Source organism: Bombina bombina, chromosome 7, assembly GCF_027579735.1.
Source record: "Bombina bombina isolate aBomBom1 chromosome 7, aBomBom1.pri, whole genome shotgun sequence".
Lineage (NCBI taxonomy): Eukaryota > Metazoa > Chordata > Amphibia > Anura > Bombinatoridae > Bombina > Bombina bombina.
Window position 1 is genome coordinate 385,628,956 of NC_069505.1, and position 26,550 is coordinate 385,655,505.

General features: G+C 39.3%; 1 protein-coding gene across 1 annotated transcript in view; it reads left to right on the forward strand.

Moving 5' to 3' along the window:
• CACNA2D2 (calcium voltage-gated channel auxiliary subunit alpha2delta 2) overlaps positions 1–26,550 on the forward strand; it is a 780,863-nt gene that overhangs the window by 699,986 nt on the left and 54,327 nt on the right. The window contains exons 27-30 of the mRNA XM_053721110.1: positions 1,675–1,778; positions 8,104–8,202; positions 9,800–9,894; positions 26,248–26,295. Of these exons, the coding sequence (XP_053577085.1) occupies positions 1,675–1,778; positions 8,104–8,202; positions 9,800–9,894; positions 26,248–26,295 (346 nt within the window). The remainder of the gene's footprint in view (positions 1–1,674; positions 1,779–8,103; positions 8,203–9,799; positions 9,895–26,247; positions 26,296–26,550) is intronic.

A 26,550-nucleotide genomic window follows, 5' to 3' on the forward strand; every position in this document is an offset into this window, starting at 1 on the left:
TATGCCACTCATAATTTATTATTTGATTATGCCATTAATCATTTATTAATTATATAATTTTAACATGTTATATCACTAGGAATAAAGAGAAATTATTCTGAATATAATCAACATGCTTCTTCAACCTCAAATAAATAAATCTTTAATGTTTATTTTATTTCTTTGTAAATTATTAGAAAAAAAATATTTGTAAGTGTTTTTATTTTTCTAAGCATTATAACCTTAAATTGGTTATACACTAATATTTGTACACTAATATTTTCTATATACTAATATTTTATCACCTTTAACATCCCAATGATCTATTTTACCTGCTGGAGTGTATTTGCTCCTTCACCTTTATTTTAAATAGTTCTTTTTGCCCATATCAACTACAACCTATACTGAAATTATGAATATCAAACTTATTTTCTGTAGAAAAGCTATGTAAGCAGGAGACAATAGCACTGATTAATCTCCACGTGGGAATAGGAGAGAGACATAGATTTTTGTATCTGAAATAACGGGTTGTGCCCAGTCATAATTAGCATTTTAAAATGTAACTATGTTTAGAAATTAACAGGTGTGCTTTACATGAAGGAACTATTTTCCATACATTTAAATACTCTGTAGTAAGTATAACAAGTCATTTTCCAGCACATTAGGGCAAAACTAATTTTACAGTATAGTTTCCCTTCAACTATAGAACTTTGTATTTTACATAAGTATCTCAGACTTTGGAGATGATTTATCAAGCTCCGTATAGAGCTTGATGCCACTGTTTTCGTGCAAGCCTTTAGACCGCTGCTCCATAACTTGTCCGCCTGCTCTGAGGCCGGGGACAGAAATCAACCCGATCGAATACGGTTGGGTTGATTAACACCCTCTGCTAGCGGCTGTTTGGCCGCAAATCTTCACGGGGCGGTATTGCACCAGCAGTTCACAAGAACTGCTGCTGCAATGATAACTGCCGATAGCGTATGCTGTTGTCATTTATCGATGTGCAGCGGACATGATACGCTACATCGTATCATGTCCACTCGCACTATAATAAATCTACCACTTTGGTTGAGGAAGGTGAAAACTTAAAGGGACATGAAACCTAAATTTTTCTTTCATTAATCAGATAGAGCATGCAATTTTAAATAACTTTCCAATTTATTTATATTATCTCATTGACTTTCAGCTAGCTCACAGTAGTCCATTACTCTTCTTTCAACTAAGAGATACCAAGAGAATGAAGCAAATTAGATAATTGAAGTAAATTGGAAAGTTGTATAAAAAATTGATATTTGAATCATAAAAGAAAATATTAGGTTTCATGCCCCTTTAAACTCTGCTTGCTAATCAGTGTCCATGTAAGTGAGAGTGAGAAGTACTAGCATATTTTCTCTCACATTTATTACAGCAAAGATGAATTAGATACTTTGAAGTAATTGTTTTTTTATTTGTTGAATCTATAAGAATTTTTAGTATGTGTTTTTTTTTTTTAAATGTGTACCTGCCTGAAAAATAAATATTATTTGTTCGTACTCTTGTGGGGGCTGTATCAATGTCCACAAAAAGACCTTGTGAAGTTTTAGTTATCAGCCACTGAGATTCTGTCCCATGGACCCCTTACACCTCCTGTTCGTCTCCTATTCAAAACAAAAAACTTGAACTTAAAATAATCATATGTTCTTGTTTAAATTTTAGAGCGGCAGAAGACTGGGCGGAGGACATGGAGCCACACAATTCAACGTACTACCGCAGGAGCCAGGACAACAAGGGCTATATCTTTAGAGCTCCATATAGGGACTGTAAGTATCAGTCAATATAAGAGCATTTATTACTGAAAAAAGGAGTATAAGTAATGTGCGGTACCAGTATGGTAGGGTATGATTATCTGTAGGGAGTATCACTAGAGGAGTATCAGTAATGCTGTATTAGTATGGTAGGGTATGATTATCTGTTGGTAGTATCACTAGAGGAGTATTAGTAATGTGCGGTACCAGTATGGTAGGGTATGATTATCTGTAGGGAGTATCACTAGAGGAGTATCAGTAATGCTGTATTAGTATGGTAGGGTATGATTATCTGTTGGGAGTATCACTAGAGGAGTATTAGCAATGTGCGGTACCAGTATGGTAGGGTATGATTATCTGTAGGGAGTATCACTAGAGGAGTATGAGTAATGCTCTATTAGTATGGTAGGGTATGATTATCTGTAGGGAGTATCACTAGAGGAGTATGAGTAATGCTGTATCAGTATGGTAATATATGATTATCTGTAGGGAGTATCACTAGAGGCGTATGAGTAATGCTGTATTAGTATGGTAGGGTATGATTATCTGTAGGGAGTATCACTAGAGGAGTATGAGTAATGCTGTATCAGTATGGTAAGGTATGATTATCTGTAGGGAGTATCACTAGAGGAGTATGAGTAATGCTGTATCAGTATGGTAAGGTATGATTATCTGTAGGGAGTATCACTAGAGTATGAGTAATGCTGTATTAGTATGGTAGGGTATGATTATCTGTAGGGAGTATCACTAGAGGAGTATGAGTAATGCTGTATCAGTATGGTAAGGTAAGATTATCTGTAGGGAGTATCACTAGAGGAGTATGAGTAATGCTGTATCAGTATGGTAAGGTATGATTATTTGTAGGGAGTATCACTAGATGAGTATGAGTAATGCTGTATCAGTAGGGTAATGTATGATTATCTGTAGGGAGTATCACTAGAGGAGTATGAGTAATGCTGTATTATTATAGTAGGATATGATTATCTGTAGGGAGTATCACTAGAGGAGTATGAGTAATGCTGTATCAGTATGGTAGGGTATGATTATCTGTAGGGAGTATCACTAGAGGAGTATGAGCCATGCTATATCAGTATCGTAAGGTATTAGTATCTGTAGGGAGTATCACTAGAGGAGTATGAGCCATGCTATATCAGTATCGTAAGGTAAAAGTATCTGTAGGGAGTATCACTAGAGGAGTATAAGTAATGCTGTATCAGTATGGTAATGTATGATTATCTGTAGGGAGTATCACTAGAAGAGTATGAGTAATGCTTTATCAGTATGGTAGGGTATGATTATCTGTAGGAAGTATCACTAGAGGAGTATGAGTAATGCTGTATTAGTATGGTAATGTATGATTATCTGTAGGGAGTATCACTAGAAGAGTATGAGTAATGCTGTATTAGTATGGCAATGTATGATTATCTGTAGGGAGTATCACTAGAAGAGTATGAGTAATGCTTTATCAGTATGGTAGGGTATGATTATCTGTAGGAAGTATCACTAGAGGAGTATGAGTAATGCTGTATTAGTATGGTAATGTATGATTATCTGTAGGGAGTATCACTAGAAGAGTATGAGTAATGCTGTATTAGTATGGCAATGTATGATTATTTGTAGGGAGTATCATTAGAGGAGTATGAGTAATGCTGTATCAGTATGGTAGGGTATGATTATCTGTAGGGAGTATCACTAGAGGAGTATGAGTAATGCTGTATCAGTATGGTATGGTATGATTATCTGTAGAGAATATCACTAGAGGCGTATGAGTAATGCTGTATCAGTATGGTAAGGTATAATTATCTGTAGAGAGTATCATTAGAGGAGTATGAGTAATGCTGTATCAGTATGGTAGGGTATGATTATCTGTAGAAAGTATCACTAGAGAAGTATGAGTAATGCTGTATCAGTATGGTAAGGTATTATTATCTGTAGCGAGTATCACTATAGGAGTATGAGTAATGCTGTATCAGTATGGTAAGTTATGATTATCTGTAGGGAGTATCACTAGAGGATTATGATTAATGCTATATCAGTATGGTAGGGTATGATTATCTGTTAGGAGTATCACTAGAGGACTATGAGTAATGTGGTATCATTGTGGTAAAGAAACAATGGGCAAATACATTACAGCAAAATAAAAGGAAAATATAAACAAATATTTTAAAGTTTAGACTAGATAAGGAGTTGACCTAATTCTGTGACTCCCCAGACTATTTGCTGGGATACAATATTGTGTTCTGATACACAGTTTGAAAATGAGAGGGCTATGTGAAGATTTGTAGAAGTGAACTCTGGCATGCTAGTCATTCTGAGGCAATAGGACAGCTTAGAAGGTCCAAGCTTGTTAGCGAGAACTATATCCAAACCTTTGGTAGTCATTTAAAGGACAGTTGTCTCTCCCTACACCCTTTCGGCCACCTTAAATAAAAACGTAACATTTGTGAAATGTTTGAGAAGCTGTGACGGGTCTTCTACCAGTTATTGGAAGGTGTTTGGCTTGTGATCTAATGAACTGCCAAGAGAAGACTATAGATGCCAGCCTTGTCTCCTCCTCATTTTTATTAGAAAGTAGGAGAGTACCAGGTAGCAATATCTGTTCATATTTACCTTGCCTTGGCCATTAAAATTGCTATCCCGGGGGGCGGAGAAAACAGCCGAAGCGACCAGACGCATCCTTGAGAAGCTCCTGATTCACAAACCATATATTTGAGATAAAATTACAAATATGAGATCTAAATGCTGACTAAACTGTCCCTGACATCAAGTAGCATCTATAAGACCGCCACTAGAGCTGGAGAGACGGTTTTGAGGTCGCGCTACAGCCTAAACCAGATAAGAACGCCACGCTGTAAGTGTAGCCATTTATTTATCTCTCTCACGCCTAAGAAACATTGAGCTTAGACTGACACATACTACTCCGGGAACCTGGGTTAAAAAAAAAAAAAAAGAACTTTGCTATCAGAAGTGGCTAACCTGTTAACTAAAATTCATTGTCATGGAGGAGTTTTCATCCACTATACAAGCGCTATTAAGGAACCTTGACAGGAAACTAAGCCTGAGAATGGCCACCCTTATCGTGATCCTGAAACATGGAGACAAGGAGAGAGATGATACTCACTATCCGGATGCAGGGCCTGACCTGACCACATTGTCACAAGCGGATGCGCAACTGCCTGAGGTTCAGGCTCCCTCTCCGGAGATCATTCCGACAATTGTGGACTGTGTAACAATAGAGGCCAGCACATGAATTACAGAGCTGCCTATAAATTACCTACCCTCAATCATTCAAGTCCCACAAGAGGTCTTAGTAATGAGGTCAGCAGCTAAGGCTACAATGGAGTCCTGGGTGGCCTTACAACACACTGGATCATGTCCGCAGGAGAATTATCAACCTAACAGCGGACTGCAAAAAACAGATACTGCTCCTGTTCCACCATGTACCCAATCCCAATAGCTTAGGGTCTATTTGCCACTCGACTAATGAATATATTGAGGTGCCAGTCTTACTCAAAAAGGATCTCTGCCATTTCATATATTGTGCTGTAATGTTACCCTCCAATAGATCTTAAACACCTGCCTTAGACTTACTCTTAACTCAGTAGAATATAGTCATAACTACTCACCCTATTGGGAGTGTGAAATAATTCTTAGTCTAAACCTATCCTCCCTACTAACAGTTTTGTATTTGTTGAACTGTCAGCGGCCGAGACGGAAACACTCGTACAATAAGCACCAGATATGTCCAGTTTTCTCTCACCTATGGGGATCAAAACTTGGTTCTGTTAACATTCTCTAGCTCTTAAATAGGCACAAGCTACACACCTCTTATGTCTGGCTATTCACATGAGAATACATCCCTAGTAAGCTTCTACTTAACAACTCTCTCCTCATAAACTCACTCCTTATCTACACCATTATCATATACTACCTAACTCTGGATTTATAGGGCTTACATTGGAGCGGCTCTGGCCCGCTGTCATTTTCTACCTAACATATATATCATATGTACCCCATCATTCTATACATTCCTATATGGCTTGCTGTCATTCTCTGCCTAATATATACCTTACATATTATATCACATGCTATTTTTTCCCCATATGTTCTAAGGTCCAAGAGTGACCATTACAAATGCCAACCTCCCTCACTCTTGTATTCTGAGATCAGTTAGATCCAAGAGTGGCCTGGGTTTCATTTTGATATATCCAACTATATAGTTGACATATATGACAGTTATGATTCATAATTTCGCTTATTTCTCTGTATATTACCTGCAGGATATTTCTATTATATATGTTATCCAGCTAGAATACTGTATCTGTTATCATTCATATACATTTCAAAAGAAGTCTACGATTTTAGAGCGTATGTTACTAGATATTTTCTCTTTCAGGGCAGGTTCTGTATATTGTTTACCATTAACCTTTAAGAGCTTTCTAGACTATAGAGCTTGAGTAGAAGTGTAACCCTGCATTTCTTATGTATGGATACATATTTTGTAAAGGATTTCTAGTGTAAATTGCTCTTGAGTGAAACTCATACAGTGAGTATACCACAAGCAAGTTGAAAATAACGATTTTTCATCAAACGTAAGTTTCGTTCAATCGCAGAGTAGAGAATAAATGTTTCCCATTGTGAAGTAACCAAATACATAGGGGCCGCTGAGCGGACATGAGCGCTGCTTCCTAACTGCTGTTTCTGGCGAGCCTGAAGGCTCCTGTGGAAACAGCTGCATTGGGGGCGATTGACAACTTGTTAAATCAGCCCCCTAGTTGGGACTTTATTGGTTAACAGTACATGTGTGTAGGACATGTTATTGATATACATTATACTGTTAAATTGTTCATTATACAAAAAATTTTTCTTTTTATTTATATAATCATAAGTAACAGTACGGAAAATTAATATCTTACATAAACAATTGCCTCAGATTTTTCCATTTACAATAGTGGACATTTAAACTCACATTGTAAGACTTTTTTTTGTAAAGTTTCTACCATGAATCTGTTAATTCTTGAAAAACTTAAATTTCTTACTGTAGGCAATGGTATCCTGGGACACACAGCTTCAAGTATGACAAGAAACCATTGATATACCCAGGACAGTAACATAAGTTAAAAAAATAATTATGAAATAATATTAAAATGCCATCTTTAAAACAAAATAATGAAAAAAGTTGACTACAATGTTCCTTTAAAGGGACATTGAACAGCTTTAGATTCTGCAATATATAGTTGTTATTATATGCAGAGTACTTTCATTATGTATTTTGTCCCATTTTCCTGTAATTTAAAATTTTTACAAAATTAACAAGTTCAAAAATATATTTAATAATAAAATAAAATAATAAATAAAGTAAAAATAATTTTCCACACAATCTAAATCTTAAATTAGAGGACAGAACCAAATTGTAAATGATAGTATATTATAGTATATTTCTTTCTGAAATAGCACTTTCTGTGACATCATCAGATATGTAAATTCATGTACATTATTAAATAATATTAAAAATTGTCAAGTCTGGTACATATAAAAAAAATATTCTCGGGGTTCAGTGTTGTACAAGATGAGAGACAACATTTGTTTGGAAAATTTTGCTAGTTCTCTGTATATAAACATACATTATATAACACAATAAAAGTTTGATTTGTATTTCACAGCTGTGAGGCCTAGTAAGGATCCAGCCTTACCCAGCTAAATTTTAGGTGCAGCTGGGGCAGATGGTGGAGCAATTGGAGGACACACATGGTTTTTTAAGATTTTAATCCAGGGTGCCAGGGCCTAATTTTAAGGTGCCAGTGGATACCTGGCGTCTGTGTTTGTCGAGCCGTGTTTTAGTATAACAAGAATTTTCGTTGAATCAACATTTTTTGTCACTTTGAGTACATTTTGGCTTTGTCTTCTAAACCTAAAAAACAATAAATGAGGCACATTTGAATTGTTAAACTAAATAACTGATATGATATAATAGGAATATCTGGCTAATTACATGAAAAAATATGAGAAATTGTATTTTCACAGGCTTTTTATAGGATATGTCACAGACTGTTAATGAACTGATAAAATATGCATTCAAAGTTAACCCCTTCACAACAGCCACCATAGTCTGTACGTCGGCTGTTTGTAGCTGTTCCAGGACTGTAGGACCACAGCTTTCCCACTGTTGCCAACTGTCGTGAAGAGATTGAACGAAAACACAATGACTTATGGTTCAATATTAGTCAAGACTGGCTAATATTTATTAATATGTATGTGCTGTTAGGAAATTGCTAGGCATAGAGGTCAAGTATTATCATGCATTATCTTCCCTTTTCAATGATTTATCATCTCCCAACAGCTGGGTACCGATCCCACGAGATGGAGAACACAACCATTGGCATCCTAGTGAGCACTGCAATGGAGCTGGAGATCAGGGGGAAAAGGCTGAAGCCTGCAGGTGATCCTGGGAAGGGTGAACTGTAGACAAATGTGCACAAGAAGGCCCATGTGATAATGAAACAGAGAAATTGTGGTGGAAAAAAAGTGTGAGAGACAGGAGTTATGAACCAAGGAGTGACAGTCAGGAGAAAGGGGGTTAGTCTAATAGAAGTGAAGGAGGCAAAATCAGAATGATGTACAACAGACCAGTAGAGGTTAGTGGTATAGACAAAAGAGGATGCCATTGTGATTGACACCATAGTGACAGTGGTTAGTGTAAGACTAGAGAGAAATTTGGGTCAGTGGGAGAGATAGGACAGTGACAGGTTAGTGTGAGAAACACTAGATAAGAGTTTAGTGTGATGACCAGGAGAGGGGCAGAAGTTAGTGTTATAGTCAGTGGAGAGACAGAAAGGTCAGTTTCATGAACATAAAAGGGTCACAGGTTAGAGGAACCAGCATGTAAGGAGGTGGGCATAAGGAACATTATATTAGTAGAGTTTAGTGGGATGGACAAAAGAAAATCAAAGGTCTATTTGATAAAAGAAGACCGGGGGAGTCAGCATCATGGCCATTGATTGTTGTAATTGAGAAGAGAGGGATAGGTCATGGCCATGGAAGGGACAGTTCATTGGCAGCAAAACATTATAAGAAGTAGGTGGACTATAGGTCTTGTCAAAATGTAAATGCTATTGAATGTTTTATGTGTCTTTCTTTAAAATTTAAGTCCAAAGCTGTTTGTGTCCATTCCTCCTCTCCTATCACATTGCTTTCTGTCCTCTGTATTTCTTGTTCTTCCTCTCCCTTGTATATGCTCCTTGTTGATTCTGTCAATGGTCCTTTTCCTTCTCTTCCTGACTATCCTCCTTGTCCACCTCTTCCTGTCTATCCTCCTTGTCCACCTCTTCTTGTCTATCCTCCTTGTCCACCTCTTCCTGTCTATCCTCATTGTCCACCTCTTCCTGTTATCCTCCTTGTCCACCTCTTCCTGTCTTTGCTCCTTGTCCTTCTCTTCCTGTCTATCCTCCTTGTCCTTCTCTTCCTGTCTATCCTCCTTGTCCTCTTTTTCCTGTCAATGCTCTGTCCTCTTCTCCTCTGTCTATGTTCCATGTCTTCTTCGTGTCTATGTTCCATGTCCTCTTCTCCTCTGTCTATGTTCCATGTCCTCTTCTTCGTGTCTATGTTCCATGTCCTTTTCTCTTCTGCCTATGCTATATTCTTCATCTCCTCTATATATGGTCCTTGTTCATTCTCACTTCTCTCTATGCTCCTTGTCCTCCTTTTCTGTCTGTGCTTTCTTGTTCCTCCTCTCCCCTGTCATTGTTGCTTGTTCTACTCCCCTCTGTTTATGCTCCTTGTTCATCGTCTCCTCTGTGCTTTTTGCCCCTGCTCCCTAGTATTGCTCTTTGTTCATCCATTCTCTTCCTTATGCTTTATTGTCTCTCCTCCAATCTCTATGTCCCATATATCTGCTCTTTCTTCTCCAGTCACACTGACTCTCCTCACTCCCCCCCTTGCCCTTTGTTTAAATTAATCCACTTTTCTCCTAGTTACTTTATTTCTCTCTCCTCCTCTCTTCTGCATCTCACATATTATCTCCCTCTTTCTGCCTGTAGTGGTTGGGGTGAAGTTGGACTTGGAGTCTTGGGTTGAAAAATTTAAAGTTTTGGCCAGCAACCATTCAGAAGGACACCCCCAGGGATCACGCAAGGTTAGCTTCTCTGAATTCTTTTCATCAAACAATGTGACATCAGATGATTTTATCCCATCTAGCTGCCCCATTTGTATCTGATGCAAACCCTATTGGTTCTACGTCATTTGTATATAAATATTTTGTCTATCTCATATATTTTATAAATGAATGTATTACATGACTCCTCTACCCCATCTTTAATAGTAGTTACTCCTTACATGTATTTAGTCTATCCAACAACCTTACCACAATGATCCACAAAGAGAGCAATTATTTATATCATAAAACTTGAAATGGGTTCATAGAATCTAAACAAACATTGTTAAGTTGGATGTAAATTTCTTTCATAAATGTGGTGAGAGTCTATGATCCAATACTCATGGGAAATACTACTCATGACCACTAGGAGAAGGCAAAGATTCCCAAAACTCCAATAGCCCTTAAAAACCCCTCCCACCTTACTGTAAACTAGTCTTATTTTTGCCTCCGCAGGAGGAAGGTGAAGAATGAAGGTGCTCCAGATGTTCTTCAGTGAAAGGGGCCCCAGACCAATTTGAGGCCCAGTTTCCCCTCAGAGAGCTACTGTTTGACAGCTTTTGGAGTATGGGGTAGTTGCATAATTACAGCCAGTAGGAGTTAGTCACATGCCTGCCACAGGTGTCGTGGGGACCAGTCCCTAGCCTCCTACTGTTTGATCGTCGTAATACTCCATATACATAGATCCGTGCAGCACTGGATTGGCTATTAGGTAAGTATGGGGTTTGTTATTGTAGGCACTCCGCCTAAAGGCTATTAATAGGTACACTTGGGATTGTACATCATAGCCAGAGGACTATTGTGACAGGAATTGGGCTTAAGGAATCTTTATATAATTTTACAGTCTTTGTAGGGCCAGATTACAAGTGGAGTGCTAAATATCGCTTGCATGCATTACAAATTAATCCCAATCCGAACGTGCCCTTCCATAGGTTCCTATAGGAGCCTCGTTCTGATGCCGTCACAGATTGCATCCGAATCTCACTCAGCGAAGGGCGGTAAGTCGTGCCGCAATGGCAGCAAATGTAAATATATATGTATATAAGCATATATATATATATATATATATATATCTACATTTGGTCTATGAGAACACACAGTTCCCATAGACTCCAATGTAAAGGCACTTTTCAGTGCCGTTTTTTTTTCTAACACCCCACTCCCACCAACATCCCAAAATACTGCCTAGTGCAGTTGTTTTTTTCAGGGCACTTTTAGAAAATGAACCAGAGATCTAATCTCTGGTTAATTTTCGGAGCGCTAATTGCTACCGTGAGCTTGCGGTAGAAAAAAACAGCCACTTGTAATGGATGGTTAATTATTGCACTCCTGCAAATTTACCCCTTTGCGGGAGCGAAATAATTTAGAGCTCCCCTTGTAATTTTGCCTATATTTTGTTAGGGCGTCAGATTTTTAAGAGTGTTTGCGCTTGTTGGCTTATTATTTATTTTCCAATAGTCCTCTGTGTTTTAGGTCATTGCATTCTTTTGTTTTACGCACATTGGCTTTTTTTCCACACCTGGCCGGTTAGCACACGTCGGGTTTGCACGCATGTGCATGTATCTGGTTTCCTTATTACGTTGCTGATGTGAGTGTTGGCTTTTTAGCACACCTTTGTTTTCGTGCACATAGTCTATTTAGCTCACTTTATTCATTTGTGTGCCTGTCAGTTGATATTCTTTTGTGTGAGGAGCATGGTTTTAGCTGTCACGCTTTTAGAATTCCTAGAATTCTTCACTTCAAGATGATTTGGACAAATTTTATCTTCCAGTATTTTTAAAGGGCCAGATTTCGTCTCTTTCAGTCTTACTTCACAAGAAGATTGCTAAATGTCCTGATATTTAGAGATTTGTTCAGGCTTTAGTCAGAATTAAGCCAGTGATTAAACCAATTTCTCCTTCTTGGAATCTTTTTTTTTTTTTTTAAATTTGTTTTTATTATCCAACATTGAGTGCAGAAAATACAGCAGGATACGCCACGCAGGGCTTGATATGAAAAGATAAAAAACAAATCTCTACATATAATAAACGATACAGTCATACGTGAAACATATCCTTTGTTAATATACAAATCCAACCTGCATTCAATGGAGGTATTTTATACAATTCTTTTACTACAAGACAAGACACGCAAGAAAGGAAGGGAAAAAAAAAGGAAGAAGAAAAAAAACAAAAAAAAAAAAACAAACAGATTCTATGGGGGGTAGTTATCAAGCCGTCTACTTTTCAGCCTTCGCCGGCCCAATACGCCCGCCTAAGCTCGCCTACCTTCGCCGCCGCGGACCTTGAATACGTTCGCCTAAGTTATCAAATAAAGCTGTCAAAAAGCCGCGGGGCGATGAGACGCGGACTGTGAAAGTTATCACTCATCCGATCTCGCTGCTCTTCGGCTTTTTCCCAGCTTTATTGCTAGCCTGTCACTAAGCACTCACACTAAACTACACTGTTCTATCCCTATACCTGCGCCCCCGGAGCCTCCCGCAACTCAATAAAGTTACTAACCCCTAAACCGCCGCTCCTATACCCTTCCGCAAGTCTTATAAATGTATTAACCCCTAAACCGCCGCTCCTAGACCCTGCCGCAACTCTTATAAATGTATTAACCCCTAAACTGCCGCCCCGGACACCGCTGCCACCTACAGTATACCTAGTAACCCCTATCCTGCCCCCCCTATACCGTCGCCCTCTATAATAAAATTATTAACCCCTATCCTGCTGATCCCGCACCTCGCCGCAACTAAATAAATAGTTTAACCCCTAAACCGCCGCTCCCTGAACCCGCCGCAACCTATATTAAATTTATTAACCCCTATCCTGCCCCCCCTACACCGACGCCACCTATAATAAATTTATTAACCCCTATCCTGCCCCCCACTACACTGCCGCCACTGTAATAAAATTATTAACCCCTAACCCTAACGCCCCCCTAACTTAAATATTAATTAAATAAATCTAAATAATATTTCTATTATTAACTAAATGAATCCTATTTAAAACTAAATACTTACCTTTAAAATAAACCCTAATATAGCTACAATATAAATAATAATAACTATCTTAGGATTTATTTTTATTTTACAGGCAACTTTCAATTTATTTTAACTAGGTACAATAGCTATTAAATAGTTATTAACTATTTAATAGCTACCTAGCTAAAATAAACTGAAATTTACCTGTAAAATAAATCCTAACCTTAGCTATAATTACACCTAACACTACACTATACTTTAATAAATTATTCCTATTTAAAACTAAATACTTACCTGTAAAATAAACCCTAATATAGCTACAATATAAATTATAATTATATTGTAGCTATCTTAGGATTTATATTTATTTTACAGGTAACTTTGTATTTATTTTAGCTAGTTAGAATAGTTATTAAATAGTTATTAACTATTTAATAACTACCTAGCTAAAAGAAATACAAAATTACCTGTAAAATAAATCCTAACCTAAGTTACAATTAAACCTAATACTACACTATCATTAAATTAATTAAATAAACTACCTACAAATAACTACAATTAAATACAATTACATAAACTAACTAAAGTACAAAAAATAAAAAAAGCTAAGTTACAAAAAATAAAATAAGTTACAAACATTTTAAAAATATTACAACAATTTTAAGCTACTTACACCTAATCTAAGCCCCCTAATAAAATAACAACCCCCCCAAAATAAAAAAATGCCCTACCCTATTCTAAATTAAATAAAGTTCAAATCTCTTTTACCTTACCAGCCCTTAAAAGGGCCATTTGTGGGGGCATGCCCCAAAAAGTTCAGCTCTTTTGCCTGTAAAAGAAAAATACAACCCCCCCCCAACATTAAAACCCACCACCCACATACCCCTAATCTAACCCAAACCCCCCTTACAAAAACCTAACACTAATCCCCTGAAGATCATCCTACCTTGAGTTGTCTTCACTCAGCCGAGCAGCGATGGAACCGAAGTGGACATCCGGAGCGGAAGAAGTTAATCCTCCAAGCGGCGCTGAAGAAATCTTCCACCCGATGAAGTCATCATCCAGGCGGCGCTGAAGAAGTCTTCGATCCGGGCGATGTCATCTTCCAAGAGGCGCTGAAGAGGTCTTCTATCCGGGCGATGTCATCTTCCAAGCCGGGTCTTGAATCTTCCTCCCGCCGACGCGGAACATCCTTCTTCACCGACGGACTACGACGAATGAAGGCTCCTTTAAGGGACGTCATCCAAGATGGCGTCCCCTCAATTCCAATTGGCTGATAGGATTCTATCAGCCAATCGGAATTAAGGTAGGAAAAATCTGATTGGCTGATGGAATCAGCCAATCAGATTGAGCTTGCATTCTATTGGCTGTTCCGATCAGCCAATAGAATGCGAGCTCAATCTGATTGGCTGATTGGATCAGCCAATCGGATTGAACTTGAATCTGATTGGCTGATTCCATCAGCCAATCAGATTTTTCCTACCTTAATTCCGATTGGCTGATAGAATCCTATCAGCCAATCGGAATTGAGGGGACGCCATCTTGGATGACGTCCCTTAAAGGAGCCTTCATTCGTCGTAGTCCGTCGGTGAAGAAGGATGTTCCGCGTCGGCGGGAGGAAGATTCAAGACCCGGCTTGGAAGATGACATCGCCCGGATAGAAGACCTCTTCAGCGCCTCTTGGAAGATGACATCGCCCGGATCGAAGACTTCTTCAGCGCCGCCTGGATGATGACTTCATCGGATGGAAGATTTCTTCAGCGCCGCTTGGAGGATTAACTTCTTCCGCTCCGGATGTCCACTTCGGTTCCATCGCTGCTCGGCTGAGTGAAGATGACTCAAGGTAGGATGATCTTCAGGGGATTAGTGTTAGGTTTTTGTAAGGGGGGTTTGGGTTTGATTAGGGGTATGTGGGTGGTGGGTTTTAATGTTGGGGGGGGGGTTGTATTTTTCTCTAACAGGCAAAAGAGCTGAACTTTTTGGGGCATGCCCCACAAATGGCCCTTTTAAGGGCTGGTAAGGTAAAAGAGCTTTGAACTTTATTTAATTTAGAATAGGGTAGGGCATTTTTTTATTTTGGGGGGGGGTTTGTTATTTTATTAGGGGGCTTAAATTAGGTGTAAGTAGCTTAAAATTGTTGTAATATTTTTAAAATGTTTGTAACTTATTTTTTTATTTTTTGTAACTTAGCTTTTTTTATTTTTTGTACTTTAGTTAGTTTATGTAATTGTATTTAATTGTAGTTATTTGTAGGTAGTTTATTTAATTAATTAATGATAGTGTAGTATTAGGTTTAATTGTAACTTAGGTTAGGATTTATTTTACAGGTAATTTTGTATTTCTTTTAGATAGGTAGTTATTAAATAGTTAATAACTATTTAATAACTATTCTAACTAGCTAAAATAAATACAAAGTTACCTGTAAAATAAATATAAATCCTAAGATAGCTACAATATAATTATAATTTATATTGTAGCTATATTAGGGTTTATTTTACAGGTAAGTATTTAGTTTTAAATAGGAATAATTTATTAAAGTATAGTGTAGTGTTAGGTGTAATTATAACTTAGGTTAGGATTTATTTTACAGGTAAATTTCAGTTTATTTTAGCTAGGTAGCTATTAAATAGTTAATAACTATTTAATAGCTATTGTACCTAGTTAAAATAAATTGAAAGTTGCCTGTAAAATAAAAATAAATCCTAAGATAGCTACAATATAATTATTATTTATATTGTAGCTATATTAGGGTTTATTTTAAAGGTAAGTATTTAGTTTTAAATAGGATTAACTTAGTTAATAATAGAAATATTATTTAGATTTATTTAATTAATATTTAAGTTAGGGGGGCGTTAGGGTTAGACTTAGGTTTAGGGGTTAATAATTTTATTACAGTGGCGGCGGCGTAGTGGGGGGCAGGATAGGGGTTAATAAATTTATTATAGGTGGCGACGGTGTAGGGGGGGCAGATTAGGGGTTAATAAGTTTAATATAGGTTGCGGCGGGGTCAGGGAGCGGCGGTTTAGGGGTTAATATGTATAGAGTAGCTTGCGGTGGGCTCCGGGAGCGGCGGTTTAGGGGGTAATAACTTTATTTAGATGCGGCGGTGTAGGGGGGAAAGATTAGGGGTGTTTAGACTCGGGGTACACGTTAGGGTGTTAGGTGTAGACAGCTCCCATAGGAATCAATGGGATGTCTGGCAGCAGCGAACTTGTACTTTCGCTATGGTCAGACTCCCATTGATTCCTATGGGATCCGCCGCCTCCAGGGGTGGCGGTTTGAAAACCAGGTACGCTGGGCCGTAAATGTGCCGAGCGTACCTGCTAGTCATTTGATAGCTAGCAAAAGTAGTGAGATTGTGCCGCACTTGTGTGCGGAACATCTGGAGTGACGTAAGAATCGATCTGTGTCGGACTGAGTCCGGCGGATCGAAGTTTCCGTCACAAAATTCTACTTTTGCCGGTCTCGAGCCTTTGATAACTAAGGCGAATCAGCCTCGCCACAAATACGCTGCGGAATTCCAGCGTATTTGAGGTTGACGGTTTGATAACTACCCCCCCTATGCCACTCTCCCCGTCCCCCCTCAATCCTTATTCAAAATTTCCGCTATTAATCATGTTACTCAAATGCCTATACCTATCCGTTAGGAGTAGCTGCTGGAAAAATGTCGAATCATGTAGGTGGAGTAAGACCTGTTTTTTAATGTCTTCAGGCAAATCTGCTATCATCATCTCCCATTTTGCCAAAAATAATCTAATTTGATTATCCTTTAATATTGTAGGATCTTTACTGTCTACTATTAGTTGCATAACCATATTTCCTGTGAAAGTGGTGAAGCTTGCCGCGTTTTTCCCTTTCCAGTTGCATAAAATCAACTGTCTAGCCACTAAAATAGCAGTATTTATTAGATGTTTGTTAGTCCTATCTCTATCAGACACTAGGAAAAAGATGTCATTTATCTTGAACTTGATGCTGGATGTTAAAAACCTATTGATCCAAAATTCAACTTTACACCAATATTGTTTTATCTTGGGACATTTATAGAAGACATGTAATAAATCTGCCTTCTCAGCATCACATCTTAAACACCTGCCAGTTTCTTGCCTTTTCCATCTAGAGATCCACCAAGGGGTCAGATAAGCTCTATTTAATAATTTTATATGTGATTCTCTAAACGATATTCCTCGTGTATACTCCAATATAAGAGAAAAGCTTCCTTTGAACCTTTCATAGGTTAAATTTCCCAGATCCTTATTCCATTTAGTATATAAACCATCTATTTTCCCCTGAGCCACTATAGAGTTTAATTTTTGGTATAAAAAGGTGATAGAATATATCCCTGCTTGGTAAAGCTTAATACACGATTCGAGCGATTCTGATATAGAAGCCCTTGGATCCAGCAATTTATTAGAGTCAATAAAATGACGCACTTGCAGATATGCAAAAAAGTGTGTTCTTTTAAGATTGAATTCCATTACTAGGGAGTTAAAAGTCTTGACAGTTTTAGATTCTTGGTCTATTAACTGGTAAACTCTATTTAATCCTTCCTCATTCCATTCCTTAAAGGCTTGCGTTTCCATCCCACTAATAAAATGGGGATTACCCTGGATTGGCAGGTATTAGAAGTCTAGTTGAGAGTGGCGCTACTAAAAGCTAAAAAGTATTAAAAACTAGGATATGAAATAAATATGTTACCTACTGATTTTATGTATATATTTTACCCAAATTAATAAAAATTTTTTTATTAATTTGGGTAAAATATATACATAAAATCAGTAGGTAACATATTTATTTCATATCCTAGTTTTTAATACTTTTTAGCTTTTAGTAGCGCCACTCTCAACTATAATTCATTTTAATTTCGTGACCAGGAAGGGGGTTTATAGAGAGAGGCAAAAGTATTTTAAGTCCAAGCGCTGTTTTATATATATCTTCATCCATCCCAAGGTATTAGAAGTCTGCCAGTACTAAAATAAAAGGTATCCCTTTTTTTTATATAGCATATTTACATATGCTGCTGTGTAAGATCCCCCCTTAGCCCCCAACCTCCCTGATCCCCCCCAAAACAGCTCTCTAACCCTCCCCCTCTGCCTTATTGGGGGCCATCTTGGGTACTGGCAGCTGTCTGCCAGTACCCAGTTTGCATATAAAAATGTTTTTTTTTTTAAATTTATTTAGTTTTTTCTGCAGTGTAGCTTCCCCCCCAACAAGACCAATCCCCCACCCCCTCCCAGATCCCTTAGATGACTTTTATCAGGGATTTTATCCCTCCTTTCTCCCCATAATAAAAAAAGAGTTTCTGTAGTATAAGCGGTTCCCACCCGCTCCCTCCCCGTGCACGCGCCCACCTCCCCCGTGCACGCGTGTGCGCTCCCATCGATCCCGCCCCCCTCTCTAACTAAGAAGCCATCGATAGCCGCCCGCCCGTCTCCCACTTCAGCTCCCACCAACGAATGCGGCCATCGATGTCCGGTGCAGAGAGGGCCACAGAGTGGCTCTCTGCACCGGAGGGGTAAAAAATGTTATTGCAGGATGCCTCGATATCGAGGCATCCTGCAATAACCGGAAAGCAGCTGGAAGTGATCAGGATCGCTTCCAGCTGCTTTCCAAACCGAGGACATGCAAGGTACGTCCTTGGTCGTTAAGTGACTTTTTTAAGAGGACGTACCCTGCACGTCCTCGGTCGTTAAGGGGTTAAAGGGACACTGAACCCAATTTTTTTTTCGTGATTCAGATAGAGCATGCAATTTTAAGCAAATTTCTAATTTACTCCTATTATCAATTTTTTTCGTTCTCTTGCTATCCTTATTTGAAATAGAAGGCATCTAAGCTATTATTTGGTTCAGAACTCTGGACAGTGCTTTCTTCTGTTAAGTGTGATCAGTCCACGGGTCATCATTACTTCTGGGATATTACTCCTCCCCAACAGGAAGTGCAAGAGGATTCACCCAGCAGAGCTGCATATAGCTCCTCCCCTCTACGTCACTCCCAGTCATTCTCTTGCACCCAACGACTAGATAGGATGTGTGAGAGGACTATGGTGATTATACTTAGTTTTATATCTTCAATCAAAAGTTTGTTATTTTAAAATAGCACCGGAGTGTGTTATTATCTCTCTGGCAGAGTTTGAAGAAGAATCTACCAGAGTTTTGCTATGATTTTAGCCGGAGTAGTTAAGATCATATTGCTGTTCTCGGCCATCTGAGGAGTGAGGTAAACTTCAGATCAGGGGACAGCGGGCAGATGAATCTGCATAGAGGTATGTAGCAGTTTTTATTTTCTGACAATGGAATTGATGAGAAAATCCTGCCATACCGATATAATGTCATGTATGTATACTTTACACTTCAGTATTCTGGGGAATGGTACTTCACTAGAATTACACTGTAAGAAATACATAAAGCTGTTTAATAACTAGAGATTATGTTTAACGTTTTTGCTGGAATGTAAAATCGTTTTCATTTACTGAGGTACTGAGTGAATAAATGTTTGGGCACTATTTTTCCACTTGGCAGTTGCTTAATCTGTTTTTCTGACAGTTTCTGTTCTCCCTCACTGCTGTGTGTGAGGGGGAGGGGCCGTTTTTTGGCGCTTTTTCTATGCATCAAATATTTCAGTCAGCAACTCATTGTATTCCCTGCATGATCCGGTTCATCTCTACAGAGCTCAGGGGTCTTCAAAACTTATTTTGAGGGAGGTAATTTCTCTCAGCAGAGCTGTGAGAATTATAGTTTGACTGAGATAAAAAACGTTTATTCTGTAATTTGTTTCCTGCTTTCAGAATTTGTTATCTTTGCTAATGGGATTAAACCTTTGCTAAAGTTGTGTTGTTTACAAGGATTGAGGCTATAACTGTTTCAATTTATTAATTTTCAACTGTCATAGATCTTCTGTGCTTCTTAAAGGCACAGTACATTTTAATATTATTCTAATTGAATTGTATTTCCAAGTTGCAAGTTTATTTGCTAGTGTGTTAAACATGTCTGATTCAGAGGATGATACCTGTGTCATTTGTTGCAATGCCAAAGTGGAGCCCAATAGAAATTTATGTACTAACTGTATTGATGCTACTTTAAATAAAAGTCAATCTGTACAAATTGAACAAATTTCACCAAACAACGAGGGGAGAGTTATGCCGACTAACTCGCCTCACGTGTCAGTACCTACATCTCCCGCTCAGAGGGAGGTGCGTGATATTGTAGCGCCGAGTACATCTGGGCGGCCATTACAAATCACATTACAGGATATGGCTACTGTTATGACTGAGGTTTTGGCTAAATTACCAGAACTAAGAGGTAAGCGTGATCACTCTGGGGTGAGAACAGAGTGCGCTGATAATATTAGGGCCATGTCAGACACTGCGTCACAGGTGGCAGAACATGAGGACGGAGAACTTCATTCTGTGGGTGACGGTTCTGATCCAAACAGACTGGATTCAGATATTTCAAATTTTAAATTTAAACTGGAAAACCTCTGTGTATTACTAGGGGAGGTGTTAGCGGCTCTGAATGATTGTAACACAGTTGCAATACCAGAGAAAATGTGTAGGTTGGATAAATATTTTGCGGTACCGACGAGTACTGAGGTTTTTCCTATACCTAAGAGACTTACTGAAATTGTTACTAAGGAGTGGGATAGACCCGGTGTGCCGTTCTCACCCCCTCCGATATTTAGAAAAATGTTTCCAATAGACGCCACCACAAGGGACTTATGGCAAACGGTCCCTAAGGTGGAGGGAGCAGTTTCTACCTTAGCTAAGCGTACCACTATCCCGGTGGAGGATAGCTGTGCTTTTTCAGATCCAATGGATAAAAAGTTAGAGGGTTACCTTAAGAAAATGTTTGTTCAACAAGGTTTTATATTGCAACCCCTTGCATGCATTGCGCCGATCACGGCTGCAGCGGCATTCTGGATTGAGTCTCTGGAAGAGAACATTGGTTCAGCTACTCTGGACGACATTACGGACAGGCTTAGAGTCCTTAAACTAGCTAATTCATTCATTTCGGAGGCCGTAGTACATCTTACTAAACTTACGGCGAAGAATTCAGGATTCGCCATTCAGGCACGCAGGGCGCTGTGGCTAAAATCCTGGTCAGCTGATGTTACTTCTAAGTCTAAATTGCTTAATATACCTTTCAAAGGGCAGACCTTATTCGGGCCCGGGTTGAAAGAGATTATCGCTGACATTTTAGGAGGTAAAGGCCATGCCCTGCCTCAGGACAAAGCCAAAGCCAAGACTAGACAGTCTAATTTTCGTTCCTTTCGTAATTTCAAAGCAGGAGCAGCATCAACTTCCTCTGCACCAAAACAGGAAGGAGCTGTTGCTCGCTACAGACAAGGCTGGAAACCTAACCAGTCCTGGAACAAGGGCAAGCAGACTAGGAAACCTGCTGCTGCCCCTAAAACAGCATGAATTGAGGGCCCCCGATCCGGGATCGGATCTAGTGGGGGGCAGACTTTCTCTCTTCGCCCAGGCTTGGGCAAGAGATGTTCAGGATCCCTGGGCGCTAGAGATAATATCTCAGGGATACCTTCTGGACTTCAAATACTCTCCTCCAAGAGAGAGATTTCATCTGTCAAGATTGTCAACAATCCAGACAAAGAAAGAGGCGTTTCTACGCTGCGTACAAGAGCTCTTGTTAATGGGAGTAATCCATCCAGTTCCACGATCGGAACAGGGACAGGGGTTTTACTCAAATCTGTTTGTGGTTCCCAAAAAAGAGGGAACTTTTAGACCAATCCTGGACTTAAAGATCCTAAACAAATTCCTAAGAGTTCCATCGTTCAAGATGGAGACTATTCGGACAATTTTACCTATGATCCAAGAGGGTCAATACATGACCACTGTAGATTTAAAAGATGCTTACCTTCACATACCGATTCACAAAGATCATTATCGGTACCTAAGGTTTGCCTTCCTAGACAGGCATTACCAGTTTGTGGCTCTTCCATTCGGATTGGCTACAGCTCCAAGAATCTTCACAAAGGTTCTGGGTGCTCTTCTGGCGGTACTAAGACCGCGGGGAATCTCGGTAGCTCCATACCTAGACGACATTCTGATACAAGCTTCAAGCTTTCAAACTGCCAAGTCTCATACAGAGTTAGTGCTGGCATTTCTAAGGTCACATGGATGGAAGGTGAACGAAAAGAAAAGTTCACTCGTTCCACTCACAAGAGTTCCCTTCCTGGGGACTCTTATAGATTCTGTAGAAATGAAGATTTACCTGACAGAGGACAGATTAACAAGACTTCAAAGTGCTTGCCGCACCCTTCATTCCATTCAACACCCGTCAGTGGCTCAATGCATGGAGGTAATCGGCTTAATGGTAGCGGCAATGGACATAGTACCCTTTGCACGCTTTCACCTCAGACCACTGCAACTGTGCATGCTAAGTCAGTGGAATGGGGATTACTCAGACTTATCCCCTTCTCTGAATCTGGATCAAGAGACCAGAAATTCTCTTCTATGGTGGCTTTCTCGGCCACATCTGTCCAGGGGGATGCCATTCAGCAGACCAGACTGGACAATTGTAACAACAGACGCCAGCCTTCTAGGTTGGGGTGCCGTCTGGAATTCTCTGAAGGCTCAGGGACAATGGAGTCAGGAGGAGAGTCTCCTGCCAATAAACATTCTGGAATTGAGAGCAGTTCTCAATGCCCTCCTGGCTTGGCCCCAGTTGACAACTCGGGGGTTCATCAGGTTTCAGTCGGACAACATCACGACTGTAGCTTACATCAACCATCAGGGAGGGACAAGAAGCTCCCTAGCTATGATGGAAGTATCAAAGATAATTTGCTGGGCAGAGTCTCACTCTTGCCACCTGTCAGCAATCCACATCCCGGGAGTGGAGAACTGGGAGGCGGATTTCTTAAGTCGTCAGACTTTTCATCCGGGGGAGTGGGAACTTCATCCGGAGGTCTTTGCCCAAATACTTCGACGTTGGGGCAAACCAGAGATAGATCTCATGGCGTCTCGACAGAACGCCAAGCTTCCTCGTTACAGGTCCAGATCCAGGGATCCAGGAGCAGTCCTGATAGATGCTCTGACAGCACCTTGGGACTTCAGGATGGCTTACGTGTTTCCACCCTTCCCGTTGCTTCCTCGATTGATTGCCAGAATCAAACAAGAGAGAGCATCAGTGATTCTAATTGCACCTGCGTGGCCACGCAGGACTTGGTATGCAGACCTGGTGGACATGTCATCCTGTCCACCTTGTTCTCTACCTCTGAAACAGGACCTTCTGATACAGGGTCCCTTCAAACATCAAAATCTAACTTCTCTGAAGCTGACTGCTTGGAAATTGAACGCTTGATTTTATCAAGACGTGGATTTTCTGAGTCAGTTATTGATACCTTAATACAGGCTAGGAAACCTGTTACCAGAAAGATTTACCATAAGATATGGCGTAAATACCTATATTGGTGTGAATCCAAAGGTTACTCTTGGAGTAAGGTTAGGATTCCTAGGATATTGTCTTTTCTACAAGAAGGTTTAGAAAAGGGTTTATCTGCTAGTTCATTAAAGGGACAGATCTCAGCTCTGTCCATTCTGTTACACAAACGTCTGTCAGAAGTTCCTGACGTCCAGGCTTTTTGTCAGGCTTTGGCCAGAATTAAGCCTGTGTTTAAAACTGTTGCTCCACCATGGAGTTTAAACCTTGTTCTTAATGTTTTACAGGGCGTTCCGTTTGAACCCCTTCATTCCATTGATATAAAGTTGTTATCTTGGAAAGTTCTATTTTTAATGGCTATTTCCTCGGCTCGAAGAGTCTCTGAATTATCAGCCTTACATTGTGATTCTCCTTATTTGATTTTTCATTCGGATAAGGTAGTCCTGCGTACTAAACCTGGGTTCTTACCTAAGGTAGTTACTAACAGGAATATCAATCAAGAGATTGTTGTTCCTTCTTTATGCCCAAATCCTTCTTCAAAGAAGGAACGTCTACTGCACAACCTGGATGTAGTCCGTGCTCTAAAATTTTACTTAATGGCAACTAAGGAATTTAGACAAACGTCTTCTCTGTTTGTCATTTACTCTGGGCAGAGGAGAGGTCAAAAAGCTTCCGCTACCTCTCTTTCTTTTTGGCTTCGTAGCATAATTCGTTTAGCTTATGAGACTGCTGGACAGCAGCCTCCTGAAAGAATTACAGCTCATTCTACTAGAGCTGTGGCTTCCACTTGGGCCTTCAAGAATGAGGCCTCTGTTGAACAGATTTGCAAGGCTGCAACTTGGTCTTCGCTTCATACGTTTTCCAAATTTTACAAATTTGACACTTTTGCTTCATCGGAGGCTATTTTTGGGAGAAAGGTTCTTCAGGCAGTGGTTCCTTCTGTATAAAGAGCCTGCCTATCCCTCCCGTCATCCGTGTACTTTTGCTTTGGTATTGGTATCCCAGAAGTAATGATGACCCGTGGACTGATCACACTTAACAGAAGAAAACATAATTTATGCTTACCTGATAAATTCCTTTCTTCTGTAGTGTGATCAGTCCACGGCCCGCCCTGTTTTTAAGGCAGGTAAATATTTTTTAATTTATACTCCAGTCACCACTTCACCCTTGGCTTTTCCTTTCTCGTTGGTCCTTGGTCGAATGACTGGGAGTGACGTAGAGGGGAGGAGCTATATGCAGCTCTGCTGGGTGAATCCTCTTGCACTTCCTGTTGGGGAGGAGTAATATCCCAGAAGTAATGATGACCCGTGGACTGATCACACTACAGAAGAAAGGAATTTATCAGGTAAGCATAAATTATGTTTTTTTATTGGTCGGTTAAATTAATCCACCAATCAGCAAGAACAACCCAGGTTGTTCACCAAAAATGGGCCAGCATCTAAACCGACATTCTTGCTTTTCAAATAAAGATACCAAGAGAATGAAGAAAAATTGATAATAGGAATAAATTAGAAAGTTTCTTAAAATTGCATGCTCTATCTGAATCATGAAAGAAAAAAATGTGGGTTCAGTGTCCCTCTTCAAGTATTTTTGCAGCATTAAAAAAAAGCTATACATTAAGTAATCATTTTTTTCCACCCTCATTACTCTTGGATTCCATAGCTTGGGTATTAGTTTCCCAGGAGTAATGGCTTGTGGACCACCATCTTTATGAAAGAAAATATAATTTTTGCTTACCTGATAAATTATTTTCATTCATGATGGTGAGAGTCCACAAGACCCTGCCCATTTTTTGATAGATTTTTGATTGTGGTCCTCCTAGTGGTCAGGAGTGGTATATTTCCCAGGATTTACCTCTTTCTACAAAGAATTCACCTCTTTTCCATGAGACAGGTAAGTTCACAAACCTGCATGTCTTTAGCATTTTATATCATCAGTGTATGCGACAATACTTGTACACACTCTTCAGAAAACCTTAAAGTAAGACTACAGTAAAAATGAAACTTTCATCATCTGGACAGATCAGGCAATTTTAAACAACTTTTATTATTACATTCCCTTTGTTCTTTGATATCTTTTGTTGAAGAGTATACCTAGGTAGTCTCAGGAGCTTCAAAGCATTGCTGAAAGCTAGCTGGTTATTGGTTGCTACACATATGCCTCTTGTAATTGGCTCTCCAGATGTGTTCAGCTAGCTTCCAGTAGTGGTGCATTGCTGCTCCTGATCTACTCTTAAATAAAGGATACCAAGAGAATGAAGCAAATTTGATAATAGAAGTAAACTAGAAAGTTGTTTAAAATTGCATGCTCTGGGGTAGATTTATCAAGCAGCGGATGCTGCCATCTACCCCCAAAAACTCAGGTCCGTCTGAAACTGTTAAGACGCAGCGGTCGTAAGATCACTGTTACTTAACTCATTCGCCATCTCTGAGGTGGCGGACAGCAGTCGTCCCGATCAGATACGATCGGGATGATTAACACCGCCTGCTAGCTGCCAATTGGCCCGTGAAACTGCAGGGGGCGGCATTGCAGAAGCAGTTCACTAGAAATGCTTGTGCAATGATAAATGCCAACAGTGTATGCTACAGCGGATCATAGCTGCCCGACATTTGATAAATCTACCCCTCTATCTTAATCCTGAAAGTCTAATTTTTACTTTACATTCCTTTTAAGGTTTATTTATATATACGTAAATCATGAAAATGTAATTTTGACGTCTATTTCTGTTGCAATGACAATGTTCAATTTTGGGGTCAGTTAAGAATAATTTTTTCTGCATATTAGACTATAATATATGTGTGTGTGGGATATAATCATTTTTTCTGCATATTAGACTACAATATATGTGTGTGTGGGATATAATCATTTTAAACCTTGGGTCAATATGTAGATATACAACAAAGGTTATTTCTCAGTCTGTGACTTTGAGTATATTTCTACTGACTGATTTTTGTACCCTTATAACCCCCCTTGCAGTGTAGCCCCTCTTCCAGCTGTGAGATGGACTGTGACGTTAACAATGAGGTGAGTGCCCAGGATCACTCTGCAGGAGCAGCCATCATTCTGTGATCACTTGTCACATTACGTTAAAGGGATAAGAAACCAAAAAATGTTCTTTCATGGTTCAGATAGAGCTTACAATTGTAAGCAACTTTCTAATTTACTTCTATTTAAATGTTTTATTTGTTCTCTTGGTTGCTTAAAATAAAATGCTCTATCTGAATCATGAAAGAAAAAGTTTGGGTTTCATATCCCTTTAAAGGGACAGTCTACCATAGA